Raw genomic sequence first — 15,662 nt, 5'->3', positions numbered from 1 at the left:
ATTGTTCCTGTGCAAACGAGTCGACGAGTTTTAATGCCATAGGTCCGAGTGATGATGACGTATACATAATGAATATGTTATTCATAAATTATGTAACCACCACTTAAAGGCCTTACACTGGTAGAGCTGACTTTGCCCACGTCTCAGATTTCCAAATGACAACAGACAAGAAGGACTTGTTCCTGTCATAACATACAGTAGTGTGGTGGAGGTTATTGTGTAACAATTGTGGAAACTGGCCAATACGTGATGTTACACAATATCCTCTACCACAGCACCTAGACAGGGGATGTCCACACTTTTTTGGCACGGGACTGACCAGGTTAAAGTGATCTACCTACATTAAAAACATTAAATATATATTTCCTCATGTAAACTGAACATACTTTATATCAATATTATATGTCGGGGTACTGATTATATGCGTTAACTTATTTGGCACAAATGATTCAAATCTTTCAGTACATGGTCACTACTACACTATAGAATTTTATTTATATACATATGTATATATTTTTAAATTTAATTACTTATGATCTACCAGCACTCCCTCTGTGATCTACTGATTGGGCAGCCCGACGTGGACAACGAAGCCCTCTGATCTTCGGTTAGAGGCCGACAAACTGAACCTTTACGTTCAATAAATTACGTCTGTCTGACTTTCAGTGGTTTTCCCTCAATACATTTTTAGAATAAAAATATGCACAAAAAACACAGCAGTGTTGAATGTGACGCAAACCAAGTTTGGTCATTCAAGTGCAGGGAAATCATTTACAGGGTCGGTTAGCTATGTGACAGGAAGTGAGCGTAGGAGCAGGTCAGGAGTTATCGACGCTTCCGTCCTGACAGCTGTTCACTGCAGTTTATAGACCACACGTAATACGACAGACTGATGATACTGCGCGTCAAGTACAACTACACTTGGCAGAGTGTCAGGGCTTAGTAATTATTACTTGGTCTGTGAGCAGAGGGATCCCCTTCCTGTTTTACAGCAGTAGGAGGAGTTCTGTGGAATTTCCACTTTCTATGCTCTCGTGTGGGAAGATGGACTATATTAGGACGACATGCCAAGGTCTCCACCACAAGGATTTCAGTTTGCAACATGGAGCGACACCACATGGGACAGGAGGAGAAACTGGTGAAGGTCAACATGGAACAGGACATGGTCCATCCACCTGCAGCTTCACCTTCAAAACACCACGTCTCCTTTAAATGCATGATTGCTCTGTTGGCAGTGATGGGAGTGGCTCTTGTTGGTCTTGGCTTAATCTTGCATTACTCATTCTTTAACCTGCAATGCAGCCAGGTTAGACACATGTCATATCATTGATTTTTTTTATTTATTTTTCCATATTCTATTATTGTTTCTTATATCTTTTACTGTCTCTCTGCAGGATGTGCAACCATTACACGAGGGGTCAAGAGTCAACATAACCGGCTCACTTGAAGGTAAGAAACCCCTTTTTGTTGTTGTCGTTTTTATTTTTGCAAGTTATAGTTTGAATACGCAGATGAACATATTGTCAGTGGCTGGTAACATTATTATTCATTTAGTGATTTATTTTTACAGGAGGGGACAGACAGGGAATGTACAGCATTTTTACTGTGACTAAAGGCACAGTCTACCTCATCTATGGCTGGGTACAATTGACAGACATCACCAACGAGGTGATTACTCTCATGCAAACGTATAAAGGCAGACAAATGACCATTGAAAAGAAGAAGGGGGAAAAGAAAGAGATCTTCTTTTTCCAAAAAGCACTACTGGCTGATAACAGCACCATAAGTGTTCACTTGAAGTCTGCCTACAAAGACAGTTTGTTCCATCTCTATGAACTCTGACCTGTCCTCTCTGACCTGTAAGTAGCGTCATGCAACATTGTGTTGTCCTGTAGCACTGTGGAGCACCGTTCACCTAAAACCTCTCCAACAAAACATCAGGCAGCTTTGTCTTAACTCATAACTGGGCTATGTTGTGTGGGTGTGTTTCACGTGGGTGTAAAATTATTGTTTGGCTGGCTTGACTGGTATGACCATGATAAGGCAGGAAGATAAACGTCCTGCCTTATTAATGGTGATACTAAATACCAATATCATGGACTGGCACTATGACTTTATTTTAAATAGACTTTTTTAGATGACTTTGTTAAATAATTAAGTAATTTTGAGAATGTGGCCTTTGCTGATAAGAACATTATAATAATAATAATTCTGAAAGTTCTTGTATATAACTTTAGGCAAATAGAACCTTAGTGGCAGGAAATCAGCTGTAGAAGTCCTTGATTTTTTTTTTTTACTCAAATATTTAACTTTACTGTATTACAATCCAGGGTGGATGTTAAGCAACGTACTTGAACTGTGTACAAAAATCCATGTTTTTACAGCTTCTACTAGTTAGTTGAGTTTTATGTCTATGCATATTTCAAGGCAGCAGGACAAAAGCACCTGTGCAGGGCGTATGCAAAAATGATCAAAATGAATGAATGAAGAAATGAACAGCTCTCTGCACGTGCTGAGAAAGAAGAAGCGGTTTGTGTTACACCCAAAAGCCAGAGGAGAAAACATGTCCGAGATCATAAAGACAGGCAACAAGTGAACATCATCCAAAGGTGATGCGTTTAAGGGGGGCCTGAAAGACCATATACGACAGATCACGATGGGTCACACTAAATTTCCAAATGCACGTCATAAGGTTGCAGAGGTGGTTTTACGTTCATGTACATCAGAAAAAAAGATATAGTACACCTTTTATGTACTACTAGAGTTCAGAGAAATCCATAATGAAGAATGTAAAATACCTTAAGAGTAAAAGAATACAACACTCTATCCTGGATCACATTAGCACGTCTGGAAATGCCAAAGAATGACGCAGGGATCAAGCAGATACTTGATACTTTTTTTTTACGCCTACATGTGGCAAAACTGCCTCCACGTTTCTTTCATGTGTTGTAAATCTAGTTTAAAGAGGAAGTGAAAGTTTACATACCTGCAGAAAGCTGCACGCCTCTCCATTATGTCCTGATGTGTTGATGATTGTCTTTGTTTACTCTGAAGGGACTTTCATTGGACACTGGATTCCTGTGCTGTTTTCCTTAAGACAAATAAAACAGTTGAAATAAATTATTGAAGTCTTTGTGTTTTTCAAGTGAGATGAGATGCTTTTTTTTTTGTTTTGTTTTGTTTGTGATTTTAACCTTCACATCTATTTGACTGATTTTCTGAGAATAGAGACATATAGTTTCTGATGGACACAATAATAATATTTATCCAGACAACTAAATTACCATAATAATACAATTAAACAAAAGAGTTGGGCTACTCAATTTAAAAATGAAAATATATTATATATAAAAAAGAAAAGTTTAATATAACAGAAGTTAGACATTTATTATTTATTCCCTCGTCTCAATCCTTTATAGCACATTTCAAACCCAAGGCCAAATGCAGCCCACTAATCCGTTTTGTGTGGCCCATAAGAGCTTAAAAAGCATTTACTAAACTCCATGCAGCAGACTTTCTTATCTTGAGAAATTAAAAGTTTTTCACTACACAACAATGAACAATATTTGTAGCTTGAATAAATAATAATGAACTGCAGAAACATGTATTAGTCTGTTATGGAATCCCAGCGGTCCTCAACCTTTTTTGTTCCAAGGACTGGTCAGCCAGTACCACCCGTTACTACAGACCGATTCTACAGACCAGTACCGAGGTGCTGAGCATTGAAGGATCATTTGATTTTCAAAATAAAATGTCTTTTAGACTCTATCCTGTTTGTATCTGAATGACCTATTATTTTAAAATATTTATGAATCCAGCGTGTTTTTTTGGCTGTGGGAGGAAACAGAGTATCTGGAGAAAACCAAACACACACTGGAGCACACACTCACGTGTCCTTTTTCTGAGAAAGATTTAATACCGTCTATCCTAGCCAGTAATGTGTCACGGTTAGGTTTTCACAGAAGTCAATTGTCTGTTGAGTAATAGAATATGTCAACCCCCACGTTTCGGAAATGTTTATTGCAGTTTCACGATGACAACAGAAGTCAAATGTCTATGTTAGACATTGACATTGAATGGTATTATAATTGACAGAGCAGCGATAAGAGCTGACACTGGACATCTTTGATGAAACCATACAATTAAAACTGCACTGCTGCTCTTCTGGTTTAGGGACTTACACCAAGGGGTTTAACATCTCTCAGGAAATGACACAGCCACACACCCAACCTTCGACCTTTAATCTGACCAAATCTGCAAGATAATCCTTATCGAACATGAAGTCAAATATATAAATTATGATCCTATTTGGTAGGACAAACATCATAATAAATATTTACACAGAACGGTATCAAAAGGAACAGTACAGGTAGTGTAGTGTAGGTGCTGATTATATGCAGTACACAGCACGGCAGTGGTGGCTCAGTGGTCTGGAAGGCTTAAGGTTCAAGTCCACCAGCTGCCAAGTTACCACTGAGGTGCTCTGAGCAAGGCACCGTCCCCACACACTGCTCCACTGTTCACTTTGGTGCTGGGTTAAAAGCAGAGGTCACATGTCATTGTGTGCTGTGTCACAATAACAAGTAGTTCACTTTCTTTCTTTTTTCTTACAAATCCATTCAAGTACTTTTTTTAATTACTATTGTCCGCTCGTTCTTCATTGAATTTTAGCGTTTGAGAATTTAAACAGTGTGTAAAAACATTTTTCAAGATTATTAATCTAGAGCAGGCATGCACAAACTGTTCCTCAAAGGGCCATGTGGCTGCAGGTTTTTGTTCCATATATATATATATATATATATATATATATATACACACACATTAATTGTCCTTTTGAGCCTAGTGTGTCCCATTTTGTGGAACAGGGAAGTGGGAAGGACCTGAATGCAGCACTCAGTCCAAACTTAAATTTATCCACTTACAGAAAACTGAGCGTGTGGGAATATCACAAGCAGCAGCAACAACATGGAGGAACACCACACAGGAGCAAAGAGCAGGAAAAAAAGTGAGTGTGGGAGAGAGTGAGGCTAACGAGCAGGGAACGACAGGACACAGGTGAGTGTGATGACACTGATTACCACAGAGAAACAGACAGCGCAGACATCTAGATATAAAATGAACATGTTTACCTGTTGCTGCTGCTTCTTATCGTTCTTGTCCGCTGGGAAGCCACTTCTGCTTGGTATGCTTTCTGCTGGATTAGCCACTGCTTTTGTTTACAGACACACCTTCTCTCCACATGTGCCAGAGCCCAGGCCTCAGCAGCAGGCCGCTAACAGTGTCGAGGGGGTTGGAGGTGCTGGAGATGAAGCAGATGGAGGAGATCTGCTGAGCAGAGAAGAAGAACCAGAGAGCCTGAGATGAAGGCAGGAGTCTGTGATACAAAACAGTAGAATTGATTTATTACATATGGTCTGTTTAGATTTATTTAACAAAATCCTTCCTCTTCCTCCTCTTTGATCTACAGTTTTTGCACCAACTGTAGACAAACTGTTGTGTTAACAAATCAAATCTTCTGTTCCAGGTGACTGGTAGTGAACTACAATTTGCACAGTCTCTAAATTAATTTGTTGATTGTTTCGTGCTTAACAGTTTTTACACCTCCTGTTAATAAAGCTTTATTCAAAAAAATCAAATCTTCTTCTTCGGTCGCTTTCAATTCATTGCCAGTGAATGTGTCCTGATTCTGATAGATGTCAAGGCTAAAGAGCGATTGACTTTACATTTAAAAAAAAACTTTAATAAACCTTATTTTAATACTGCAATTCCTTAAAACAACAACTGAACAAAATAACCTATGAGTGCAGCTTTTGGCCCTTCTGCATAGCTGCAACCCTCACTTTACAATCATCTAAAACAGTGGTTCTCCAACTTTATCTACTCTGTACCACCTGAGAAAAAATTGAGTACCACCATGATGACCAACATTAGAATATAGCAGCAGAGGCCTTCACTGTTAGCTTCCACCACAGGAGAGATGTTCAGGTTTAAATGTTGTATTAATTGTGCATGGTATGTTTCAGATTTATTCAATTGAAAATGTAAATGTGAAAATATGAATTTTCCCCACGTACTACTAGAGGGCGCTCCACAGTTCACCACAGTTTGAGAACCACTGATCTAAAACAATTAGGGATGTCTGTCATTAATTTTCTTAAAAAACAAGGAAGCAATAAAAGAAGCTAAGGTTGCCAAAGGAGTGACTAATCACCAAGCAAAAATCTCAGACATTAGAAGAAGTGGAAAAGTGGTTGAGTTATAAGCAGTTGGCCGGAGACAGTATTTTGTAAACAACAAATGGGGAATGCGAAGCAAACATTGCGCAACCACGACTCTTGTACTCTTTTTTTTGTCAGATCTAATTATTTTCATTGGTTTGGTGTATGAACCTGTACACAAAATACTGTTAAAACAGTTTCAGTCCAGGTATGGATGAATCAATTTTACATTGATTCCTGTGAGGAAAATGTTTCAGTTTTCATATTTTTCAGTTCACGGGTCTCGACACCATTTGGAAGAGGTTGAATTGTTATGTTGTGTTATGTAACGTTATTTAGGGCTTGCATTTCAACACGTTTGTGTTTGCCGTAAGACACATAATGTGGGCTGTACGTGCTAGGTGATTTTTTTAACTACGACCTGAGGCAGCACAGAAGATTTAATTATGAAATATTTGATTATAGTATCATAAATCATCATCCTCTTATTGTAGCGCTTATTGTGTTTTGTTGGTTACTAAGGTACTACTGTGCTAGTGACTTACATTTTGGGCTTTTGATGATCATATCTCACATGACAGGTTTTTTTGTTTTTTTTGTTGTTGTTTGTTTTAAACCACAGAGAAAAAGGTCAATAGGGACTTATAAATAGCCATATAAATAGGTAGAAGTTAAAGACCATATTTTCCATGCACCTGGGAAAGTCTGTGGTGTACTGACTAATGTCATCTTATCATTTCTGTCTTTCCACTGACACCACAGTCCATCAAACTGCCCATCTAAACAACCCAAGACGCATACAACTGTCCCTCCGTGTTGTCTTTACCTTTAATCTCACAGGTGGGGGCAGAAAACATGCACAGATAATAGAGACCTGTAGGAAAAATAAAATCCTGTGTATGACTGTTGTCATCCCACACACAGTTTCACTGATATCCTGTGTGACTGCCTGGGGCAAGCAGGTGCAGAAACTGTTTAACTTGAGATTGATTGTTCTTTTTATTCAACACAATCTTCAGTCATGTCACTGATGGATTAAAAAAAAAAGATTTCATTAGTTCACTTAGTTTTAAGTTAACTCAGAGTAGCCTGATTGGTGCACACAGTACTCCGAGTAACTCAAGTACCTGTCACTTGTGCAGTCACGTCTGTCATTTCAGAAGCACCAGCTAAAATATTTTTATATACAGTATTTTATATTTTATATGTTTTGTATAATAATAAGTAAAAAAAATATGTTTATCAGTACTTTTTTTATCAATTACTAGACATTTCAGACAATCCCCATGTAAATTCCAGGTGACCCCATATGGGGCTGTAACCCCAAGGTTGAAAAACACTAAATTAACTCCTGAGTTTAGAAACTAGTATGTACATTATTGCATAATATCTCTTTGCTGTTGCTGGCAGTACCTGCGGCTGTGTATCACGCAGTGTGGAAGTCATCATGTAATTTTCGGTGCGTGTAACCAGATTATATAAACATACCAAGCAGTGACTAAATCAAGTGGTGATAAGTGATTGTCAGAGCCACGATTTTGACAACACGGGAGACTCTTTCAGGGCAACTGCAAGTACACACGTGTGTACCGGGTTTTTTCTAATACGAAGACTAAAGAATACGTAAGACGCAAAGTACTGTACTTCAGTGATGAGAAAACTGCAGCGGTGACAAAAACGTTTTTTTTCAGTTGTTTGGTTTCTATCATGGACACCACATTACCTCACATTACTCATTAAGAAGTAGTAGTACAGTTGAAAACCAGCCTGTACTGGTCAGTTCGGAACAATATTTATATAAAGACTACGTGTTGTGTAAGGGTCATGAAGTACAATTTAATTTATGAATTGCAGAGTATTAAGGCCACATCAAAGATAAATAAATATCTCAAATTATGGGGAGAAAGTCTTAGTATATCAGACTAAATGTATATAATGCATAACCCTGAGGACAAATTTATCTAAAATATATTTGAGGTTTAAAACTAATCAATAAATAAAATTATACTTTATAACACTTAAACATATTGTTATAAATACAGGAGGGTTCCAAACCATACCTGGGTTAGGAGATTAGTCATTATTCATTCATTTTCACTATTCAGATTATTCAAAGCATTTTCTGAACCCTTATTTTTTTTGCAGAAAATGGGCAATAAAAGTAAGAAATAAATCCTTTGACAGAAGCAGTTAAGGTATTGTAGTACTGTATATACAACAACATTTGAAGGTTGATCAAGGTTTCAGGTTTACTCTTTTTTTTACATTTTTCCAGTATTCCATGACGAACTAAATCGACACTGGTTATGAATCAGAGTCAAGTGGCATTTTCGAAGTTACGATGCGTTGCATGAGATTCGGAGGGACTAACCAAACGTGCAAAAAAAACAGCTCCTGAATTACGGAAAAAGCTTGTTGTTTTTTAAACCTAAAAATCTGCGACCTACATTTCCTGTAAACTCATACTTTCCATTTTCATCACACTGCATGGAGAAGATGGGCGCATTTCTTGGACAATACACCCACACTTTTTTTAGTGCTGCGTTCCTAAATGTGCCTGTGTGACGGCTGGAGAGTGGTGTGAAGAGCAGCTTTGTACTGGTTGTTGAGTCATTGTGAACCTAACCATGAATCAGAGATGGGGAGAGAGAAACCAGCAAACCTAGATTAAGAATTCTTTCTGTTAAACTGCATTCTTAGTTGTCATGTACTAAACTAACACGAACCCAACAAAAGAAAAACTACCGGGGACTGAGGAAGAGAAGAAGAGGGAGGAAAAAGAGACCTAGATAAACATATTGATGGAAAATGATGAAATGAAAATGTTGTTTTGTGGCGAGGACATCGGCCATTAAGAGACAATAAGAGAGAGAGAGAGAGAGACTTCCCACAGGGGAGTCCCCAAACTTATTGGTAGCGGGTCTTATTCATCCCACATCTTTATGTCTATGGCTTTATATCTTGCATCAAAGCTGTTTGGCTTTATTTGTGTTGTGTGCTGCCGTCCCTACACAGACTCATATCTCGTCAAGTATCCGAGGGAATTCCCTTTACTGTTATTTTTGATGAACTGTATGATAGAAGCGCCAATGACATTCAGGTCCACAAACAAGTTGTCGGCCATCATCAGCAACTCATTTAGGCTTAATAGATGCACTATTTCCAGGAACCTGTATGATGACTAAAATAAATCAGGCCCACCAGAGCTGTTATCTATACACCATGTAAGGGGAAAGTCCCTGCAGCCACAGGATGGCAACCCGCTGCCTGTTAGGGAAACTGTATCTTTGAAAAAAGAGAAAGAAAATAAATTAACAACTAACCTGTTCTCTTAGTCTGATGATCAGGGATGGCCCCCATTGGTCATTGATCGGGCCATGGGTGGTAATGTAGTGGGGCAGGGTACCTTTACTGTGTGCAAAGTGACCATTGGCACTGTGGCAGTTTTACACAGACAAAAAGAAGGATGAAGAATTAAAATTAATGAAACAGAAAAATAATTTTCATCCTTAAATCTGGATTTACAATGTCCATTACCCTGGATGGTTAACTCTAATTTATAAAACTCATCCACCTTTACTGCCTCTACTCTTCGCATCTCGCCTCACGCTCGTTTACACACACGTACTTCATTTGGCTCCTGCTGACCTTCATTCGACTTCGCTCCATATCTAATCTGTCAACCCGTCCATCAACATAGCAAACAAAAATGGCTCACGACATATACTTTATGAGCATTTATGATAGATAGATAGATAGATAGATAGATAGATAGATAGATAGATAGATAGATAGATAGATCCGTTCCCGCCCTTTAAAAAACTACCTCATTAGTGCTAATAACAATGGAAAACACGTTTTAATTGCTAAAGAGACATAAACACAATATATATATATATAATATATAAGAATTCCAAATAAAATGCGGTTTTAATTATTAGTTCTTACCTTCGAGACAGACGATACAGTAGCGGCTATTCAGTATGGCTGCATGTGCTGCGGAGGAGGAGGGGGGGAAGGAAGGGAAGAGAGTTAGCCCGTACGTAGATACTTTATTCCGTAGCGTAATATTAAAAAATAAAAAGTATTAAAAGGCCTGGCATCATTGATAGAAAATGTAAATATATTTGCAGCTTCTTAATTATACAAGCGACACCTGTTCTACTGCTGAAGAGGTTATTCTGGCAAAACTGTAATTCTACCTCCCTCTAGCGTTGTGGTCATAAATTGCGTGTTTAATTGCCTAATCCACAACCCATGTCCAACCAGCACATCCTCATCAAATCGGATGTGCGATTAAATTATTGCTCTATGTGTTGTTGTTTTTACTGTATAAACTAAATATAATACTGACTGCATATACATTTGTCACTGCTTTATGTGAATTTTCCTCAATTACACGAGCAGCGCTGCTCTGTGGAGGCAGCTTTGTTGGAGCACAACGATTTTACATCGCTCACAAAAGAGAAACTAGTGGGTTCACTTTAAATAATAATATAAAAGCATTGTGCTTTACTAAAAACTGCTACGGAAATTAACGGCATCTACATTCTGTATTGGAAACGGAGAGGTGAGTGGTATGCACCTTGCAACCGCTAGATGCCACTAAGTCGCTACGTTTAGCCGGTGGAAACTAGTTCACACACGGTTGCCAAGTTTACGTTTTACAAGCTTTTACAAGTAGGGTTTTCTGTACATTTGCAGGCGAATAATAATATTCGCCTTTGTTTTGTACACGATTGTTAAAAAAGGTGTAATTAAGATCATTTTTATTTCTATTATTCTATTTTTGCACTTAACATAGATCTTCCCTTTTCCCTGACCCTAACCACCCTTCCTTCTGACAAACAAAAACTTCTACCTCAAAATAGCCTCTTGCCAAGTGGGTGTTAGAAGAAAGTTCCGACCAGGACAAGTGGTCCTGTTCTGATGGAGATATAGCTAAACCTATACATCCCCAAACAATGTTGTTAGCATCCAGGGGCTAACAACATTCTGGCCATACAGGAGCTGCACTCTCACCATTGAATCTTGAGGGGGCAGTGTGTGTATCAACAACTGCTGGAGCAGAAATGCTGAGCTCATTTTAACTGCTCCTTCGGCAGATTTTGATTGAGATTTTGACTGTAATACACATAGAGTCACTCAGAACAGTCAAATCCAACCTGAACCAGACTATAGGGTTTACAAAACCTGCCCAGCATGAAACTGCAGCATAAAAAGCCACAGCGCAGCTTGGTGAGCGGCAGCTTTTAACACCCACATCCTTGCATGTCTGCTGAGCTGACTGGACCCCAGGGGGCCTCAACATCTGGGATGCTCACCCTGGGAACATCTCCCAGGGCGGAGTCCTCTGCTGTTTAATCCCATGACCCACAACTGCTGCACTCGGTGGACCACATTGTGAAAAGCATTCTTAAGACACAGGAGTTGTGGGCCTCGACCATGTTGACAAAGACCAGTTGGTAAATTAACTTGGCTACAACTACAACCACCAGAATCTTAAAAATTGAGAAAGCAAAGATACTCACCGTTGACTTCAGGAAGAACCAGCACAGTCAAACCAACAGGTAGGACGGGCTCCAGATAACATTCAATCCTTCCTGCCATGTCTGACCAGAGAGAGAGAGAATATTATCAGAGATCTCACTATCCACAATAGCTTTCTCCCATCGGTATCAGACTGTATATTCATATGTATTTATCTCTGTTAAACTACTTATACTGTGACACATTTGTTGCACTATTTTAGGTTGTTGCAACAGTAATGTGCACGGCTTGATGTGGTATGCATGGCAATAGAGCTTCATTCTATTCTAAAAGTAAAATAAAGTGTGCCTACTCCCAGCGTGCAGAAATAACCCTGTCTTTTTTCTCAGACAAACACGTTGGACTACAGGGTGTGAAAGAGGGGGTATGAAGAGCAGGAAGTGACAGTGATCATTTCACCAAATCGTCTCAATCCGTGGTTACAACACCAACACACTTAAAACACTGCATGGATACAGGTAAACAGGTGTAGAAGTAATTTTGTTTTAGAAAAAAAAAAGGTGTTTTAAAATGAACATTTTAAAATGAATTAAGTTGAATGAAAAAAAAGTACTTTTTGGGATTCAGTGTGGTTGAGCAAAGTGGAATCACAGATGAAGGAATACGATTTGCTTACGGACTTAAACAACATATTTGTCATGATTCTGTTTATTTTGCTAATCAACAGAATTACTCAGAACCTGGCCAAATCAAACACTTTGTGTCTACTCTTGTTTCCACTGATCATCAACCACTGAGAACATGTGGGTAATTTGCGGTTTGTGTGAATTGAAACACAACTTCGTCTTCTAACTCAGACATTTGGCTAGCTTAACTCGAATCATCCATTAAAACATCAAACACCTTCGATGACTTGATGCCAACCTGGTTGTGAGGTGGTTGTGATTTTGGAACCGTGTTCAAAGATATTTTGTGAGCAGAAAAGAAAGTGAAACATTCTGTTAGAAAAGACTCACAATGCGACACAAGCCCCTGCTATTATTTTCACAGGAAGGAAACGCGCATCAAAGCTGTTACCATTCGACCCCCGTTTGTGCGTAGCCTTTGCATCTTCGTGCACTTCAGTGTCTCGTGTGGTATTGTGTGTGCAGAAAAAGATCAGTGCAACGATCGGATGAGGAGTAGATATGAGAAGTTCTGTTGCAATTTTTAACAGCCTATAAGATTCAACTGAAGCTAAAAAATGTCAAAAAACAAAAAAAACAAAAAAAACCCAACACATTTTATGTATGTTTTGGTTTAAGATGCATTTTACCGATAAACTGAATATATTTTATATTTAGCTCATGCTATGTTTTCACTGAGAAAATAACTAAAATGACAATTTTATTCATTTCACAAAAGGATATATTTAGATCATATTTAAACATCAGAAACGTCAGACCTACACCAGATAAATATTTTGAAAATGCTACTCAAAAATTAGCTATTTAGTGTTAACTGACCATCGACATAAAAGGCAGGGGTGTCAAACTCATTTTCACCGGGGGGCCACATCATCAATACAGGGCCGGTTGTAACTGTAAGACTGTATAGATGTAACTACTCCATAATGTATTCATAATTCATCATGTTTTTGCAATTGATTATTATTTATTAAGGTTACAAATATTGTTCATTGCTGTGTGATAAAAAAAAAAAGAAACTCTTCTGCATGGAGCTCCTGTCGGCCGTAAAACATGACTTGGTGGGCCACATTTGGCCCCCGGGTCTTGAGTTTGACATGTGATGTAGGAAAACAAAAACACATGTCTATATACACGACTGCATCAATTAAAAAAAACAATTTCACAGCCCTCCTTTGTGTCACATGTATAACATTCAATATTGATCAAAGAAAGGTGAGTGCGTTTCATTGCGGTTCTGAGTGTAAAGACTAGCGACCACAACACACGCCGACTTCATATCTTGTAAAGACCAAAGAAGTTGGCATAATTTTCGTGACTTAAATAAGCGGGCTGCGAAACATTTACATACACCCGGTCGTATTTCTGCAGCTGCACAGATGAGGCGAGGTAACTATTGGACGTCCAGGAGTGCGGCACCTGACGAGGGCACGGCACAGTTCTGTGGGCGTCCATCAGAGTCAGAGGGATGGAGTGATCTCTTCTCCTCACAAATATCGAGTGAGTGAAGGAGGACGTTGAAGAGCAGCTCTTGAAGATAAGCTCCACTCGGGAGTAAATGTGATAAATCCCGCTTTCATTGACCTGCAGGCCTCCATCTTGGAGGCGGTAGGTTACATCTCCTGATGTGAACGCCTGACCGACTTTGGACTCCCATCTCAGAGTCTCATGAAACACTCTTTTTTCAATTCGCCCTGGAACAGATATAATGAACGTACAATTTTTTGTAAAAAGTAGAGTAAAGCAAAAGTCACATAAATAAATATATATTTATATACATTACCTATCACATGAGCTGCTGATCTTGTTCTGTCCTCTTCATGCAACGTAGGTTCATAAACACCTAAAAGCATGTTTCACTTTAGAATCAAGTCCCACTTTGAATTTGGCTTTGTTATGACATACTTTCTACGGGGAGACGTTATACCCACCAACTTGTTTCTGAGGTGCCTCGGGTTGACCCTGCGAACGAAATGAAAGAAATCTCAATGGCATGTTACACGAAACCCCTCCCCCACAGTGCTTTCCTTCCGCCCTGTGACTCAGAGAGGACTTCCTGTCTCGCTGGACCTGTCACCACAGAGGTGAAATTGTGTCGAATTGCAAGTTTTTTAAATGTCAAGACAGAGATGAGGTGCGCTGACTTCATTAATTATTAAACTTCTCACAACTCCCAGACAACTTTCCAACCATGTTTCCGTACTCCTACCTCTGTCACCATGGGTTTTGCAAAGGTGGGAGACATCGAAATGTTTCAACAACTTCTACTTTCCATCTTTTTTTTAAATCACCCAGCACACAAGTGTCCATTTGTCCTTCATGACATTTCTTAACCAGGCTCTCTTCTCCATTCAATAAAATATCATCATCATCATCATCATCATATAAAATAGCTGCACTCACCTCTCTCATTCCTCCAAGTTCTATTTGCATGTTGTGAAGTTGATAGGCTCCAATGCCCAGTGCTGCAAACACAAGCAGGAACAGCATCAGCACAATCATGGCCAGGCAGCAGTTCACTCCCATGAAGCCTTGACTCTTCTGTTGCCTCCTGACCCTCTCCTGGGCGGGCACGGATGACCAGCAGGGAATAAGACCCGGAGGCTGGTCAGAGTGCTGTAAACGTTCGCCTCGGTCCACGAGGAACACCTCAGGGAAGGGGTAGCTCTGGTAACTCTGGTTCATGTTGCAGGTGCGACAAAGGATCACACAGTCTGCGTGTGTGTGTGTTCATCTATTGCCTGTAGATGAAAGAGGAGGTTCCTTAGGTCTGAGCGCAGCTGTCAAAGGGAGTCCGAGCTACAGCTGTCGAGTCATATACCACTCCCTCCCACACACACACACACGTAGTCATGATAAGAGCAGGTCACATGTTATAATGTTCCAATGTTATATGTTCCAAATACAACACCTTAACCAATGTGGGTTTTTATTTAATCTATTCAAATACAGGCCTGGTGCAGTCTCTAGAAGCAGTGGGTTTGTTTATGAAAACATTGTATTTATCTTTTTATTTACATTTTCTTGGTTAATTCATATAAATATAAATTAAAACTCTGCATGTCGTTCCTCGGCTGCTGTCGGACTCATTTACTTTCCAACTGTAGTATGTGCAAATTTTTTTTTTTTTTTTTAAGAATTGTAAATCCTGACGTACACAAGTTAAAAACATAAAATGATTTCTATCACTACAGCACCATGCCATAACTTCTTCTGTACTCAGCACTATACTTTGCTGCACAAATATATAATATATATATATAAAATA

General features: G+C 39.0%; 3 protein-coding genes across 6 annotated transcripts in view; all 3 read right to left on the bottom strand.

The window, feature by feature from the left end:
- The window catches only part of LOC103399996 (methyl-CpG-binding domain protein 3-like), an 844,757-nt gene that overhangs the window by 221,198 nt on the left and 607,897 nt on the right, over positions 1–15,662 (bottom strand). The window lies entirely within an intron of this gene.
- The window catches only part of LOC103376744 (uncharacterized), a 35,614-nt gene that overhangs the window by 15,014 nt on the left and 4,938 nt on the right, over positions 1–15,662 (bottom strand). The window contains exons 5-9 of one of the 4 annotated variants that reach the window (XM_017040858.2): positions 11,750–11,830; positions 10,167–10,214; positions 9,542–9,653; positions 5,130–5,374; positions 2,987–3,091 (exon numbers count right to left, since the gene is read on the bottom strand). In XM_017040858.2, coding sequence (XP_016896347.1) covers positions 9,562–9,653; positions 10,167–10,214; positions 11,750–11,830 — 221 coding nt within the window. In that variant the 3' untranslated portion in view covers positions 2,987–3,091; positions 5,130–5,374; positions 9,542–9,561. Of the gene's footprint in view, positions 1–2,746; positions 3,092–5,129; positions 5,375–9,541; positions 9,654–10,166; positions 10,215–11,749; positions 11,831–15,662 lie in introns of those variants that run through there. The other 3 variants (XM_008307237.3, XM_008307238.3, XM_025052489.1) reach the window with 3 other exon arrangements.
- faslg (Fas ligand (TNF superfamily, member 6)) overlaps positions 12,404–15,662 on the bottom strand; it is a 4,054-nt gene continuing 795 nt past the window's right edge. Inside the window, exons 2-5 of the mRNA XM_025052528.1 lie at positions 14,798–15,135; positions 14,326–14,356; positions 14,178–14,237; positions 12,404–14,088 (exon numbers count right to left, since the gene is read on the bottom strand). Coding sequence (XP_024908296.1) covers positions 13,670–14,088; positions 14,178–14,237; positions 14,326–14,356; positions 14,798–15,079 — 792 coding nt within the window. The 5' untranslated portion in view covers positions 15,080–15,135 and the 3' untranslated portion in view covers positions 12,404–13,669. The remainder of the gene's footprint in view (positions 14,089–14,177; positions 14,238–14,325; positions 14,357–14,797; positions 15,136–15,662) is intronic.

The sequence above is a fragment of the Cynoglossus semilaevis genome, chromosome 2, assembly GCF_000523025.1.
Source record: "Cynoglossus semilaevis isolate Cse_v1.0 chromosome 2, Cse_v1.0, whole genome shotgun sequence".
NCBI lineage: Eukaryota > Metazoa > Chordata > Actinopteri > Pleuronectiformes > Cynoglossidae > Cynoglossus > Cynoglossus semilaevis.
Note: the sequence above shows the minus strand (reverse complement) of the source record. Positions and strands in the feature narration are given on the sequence as shown.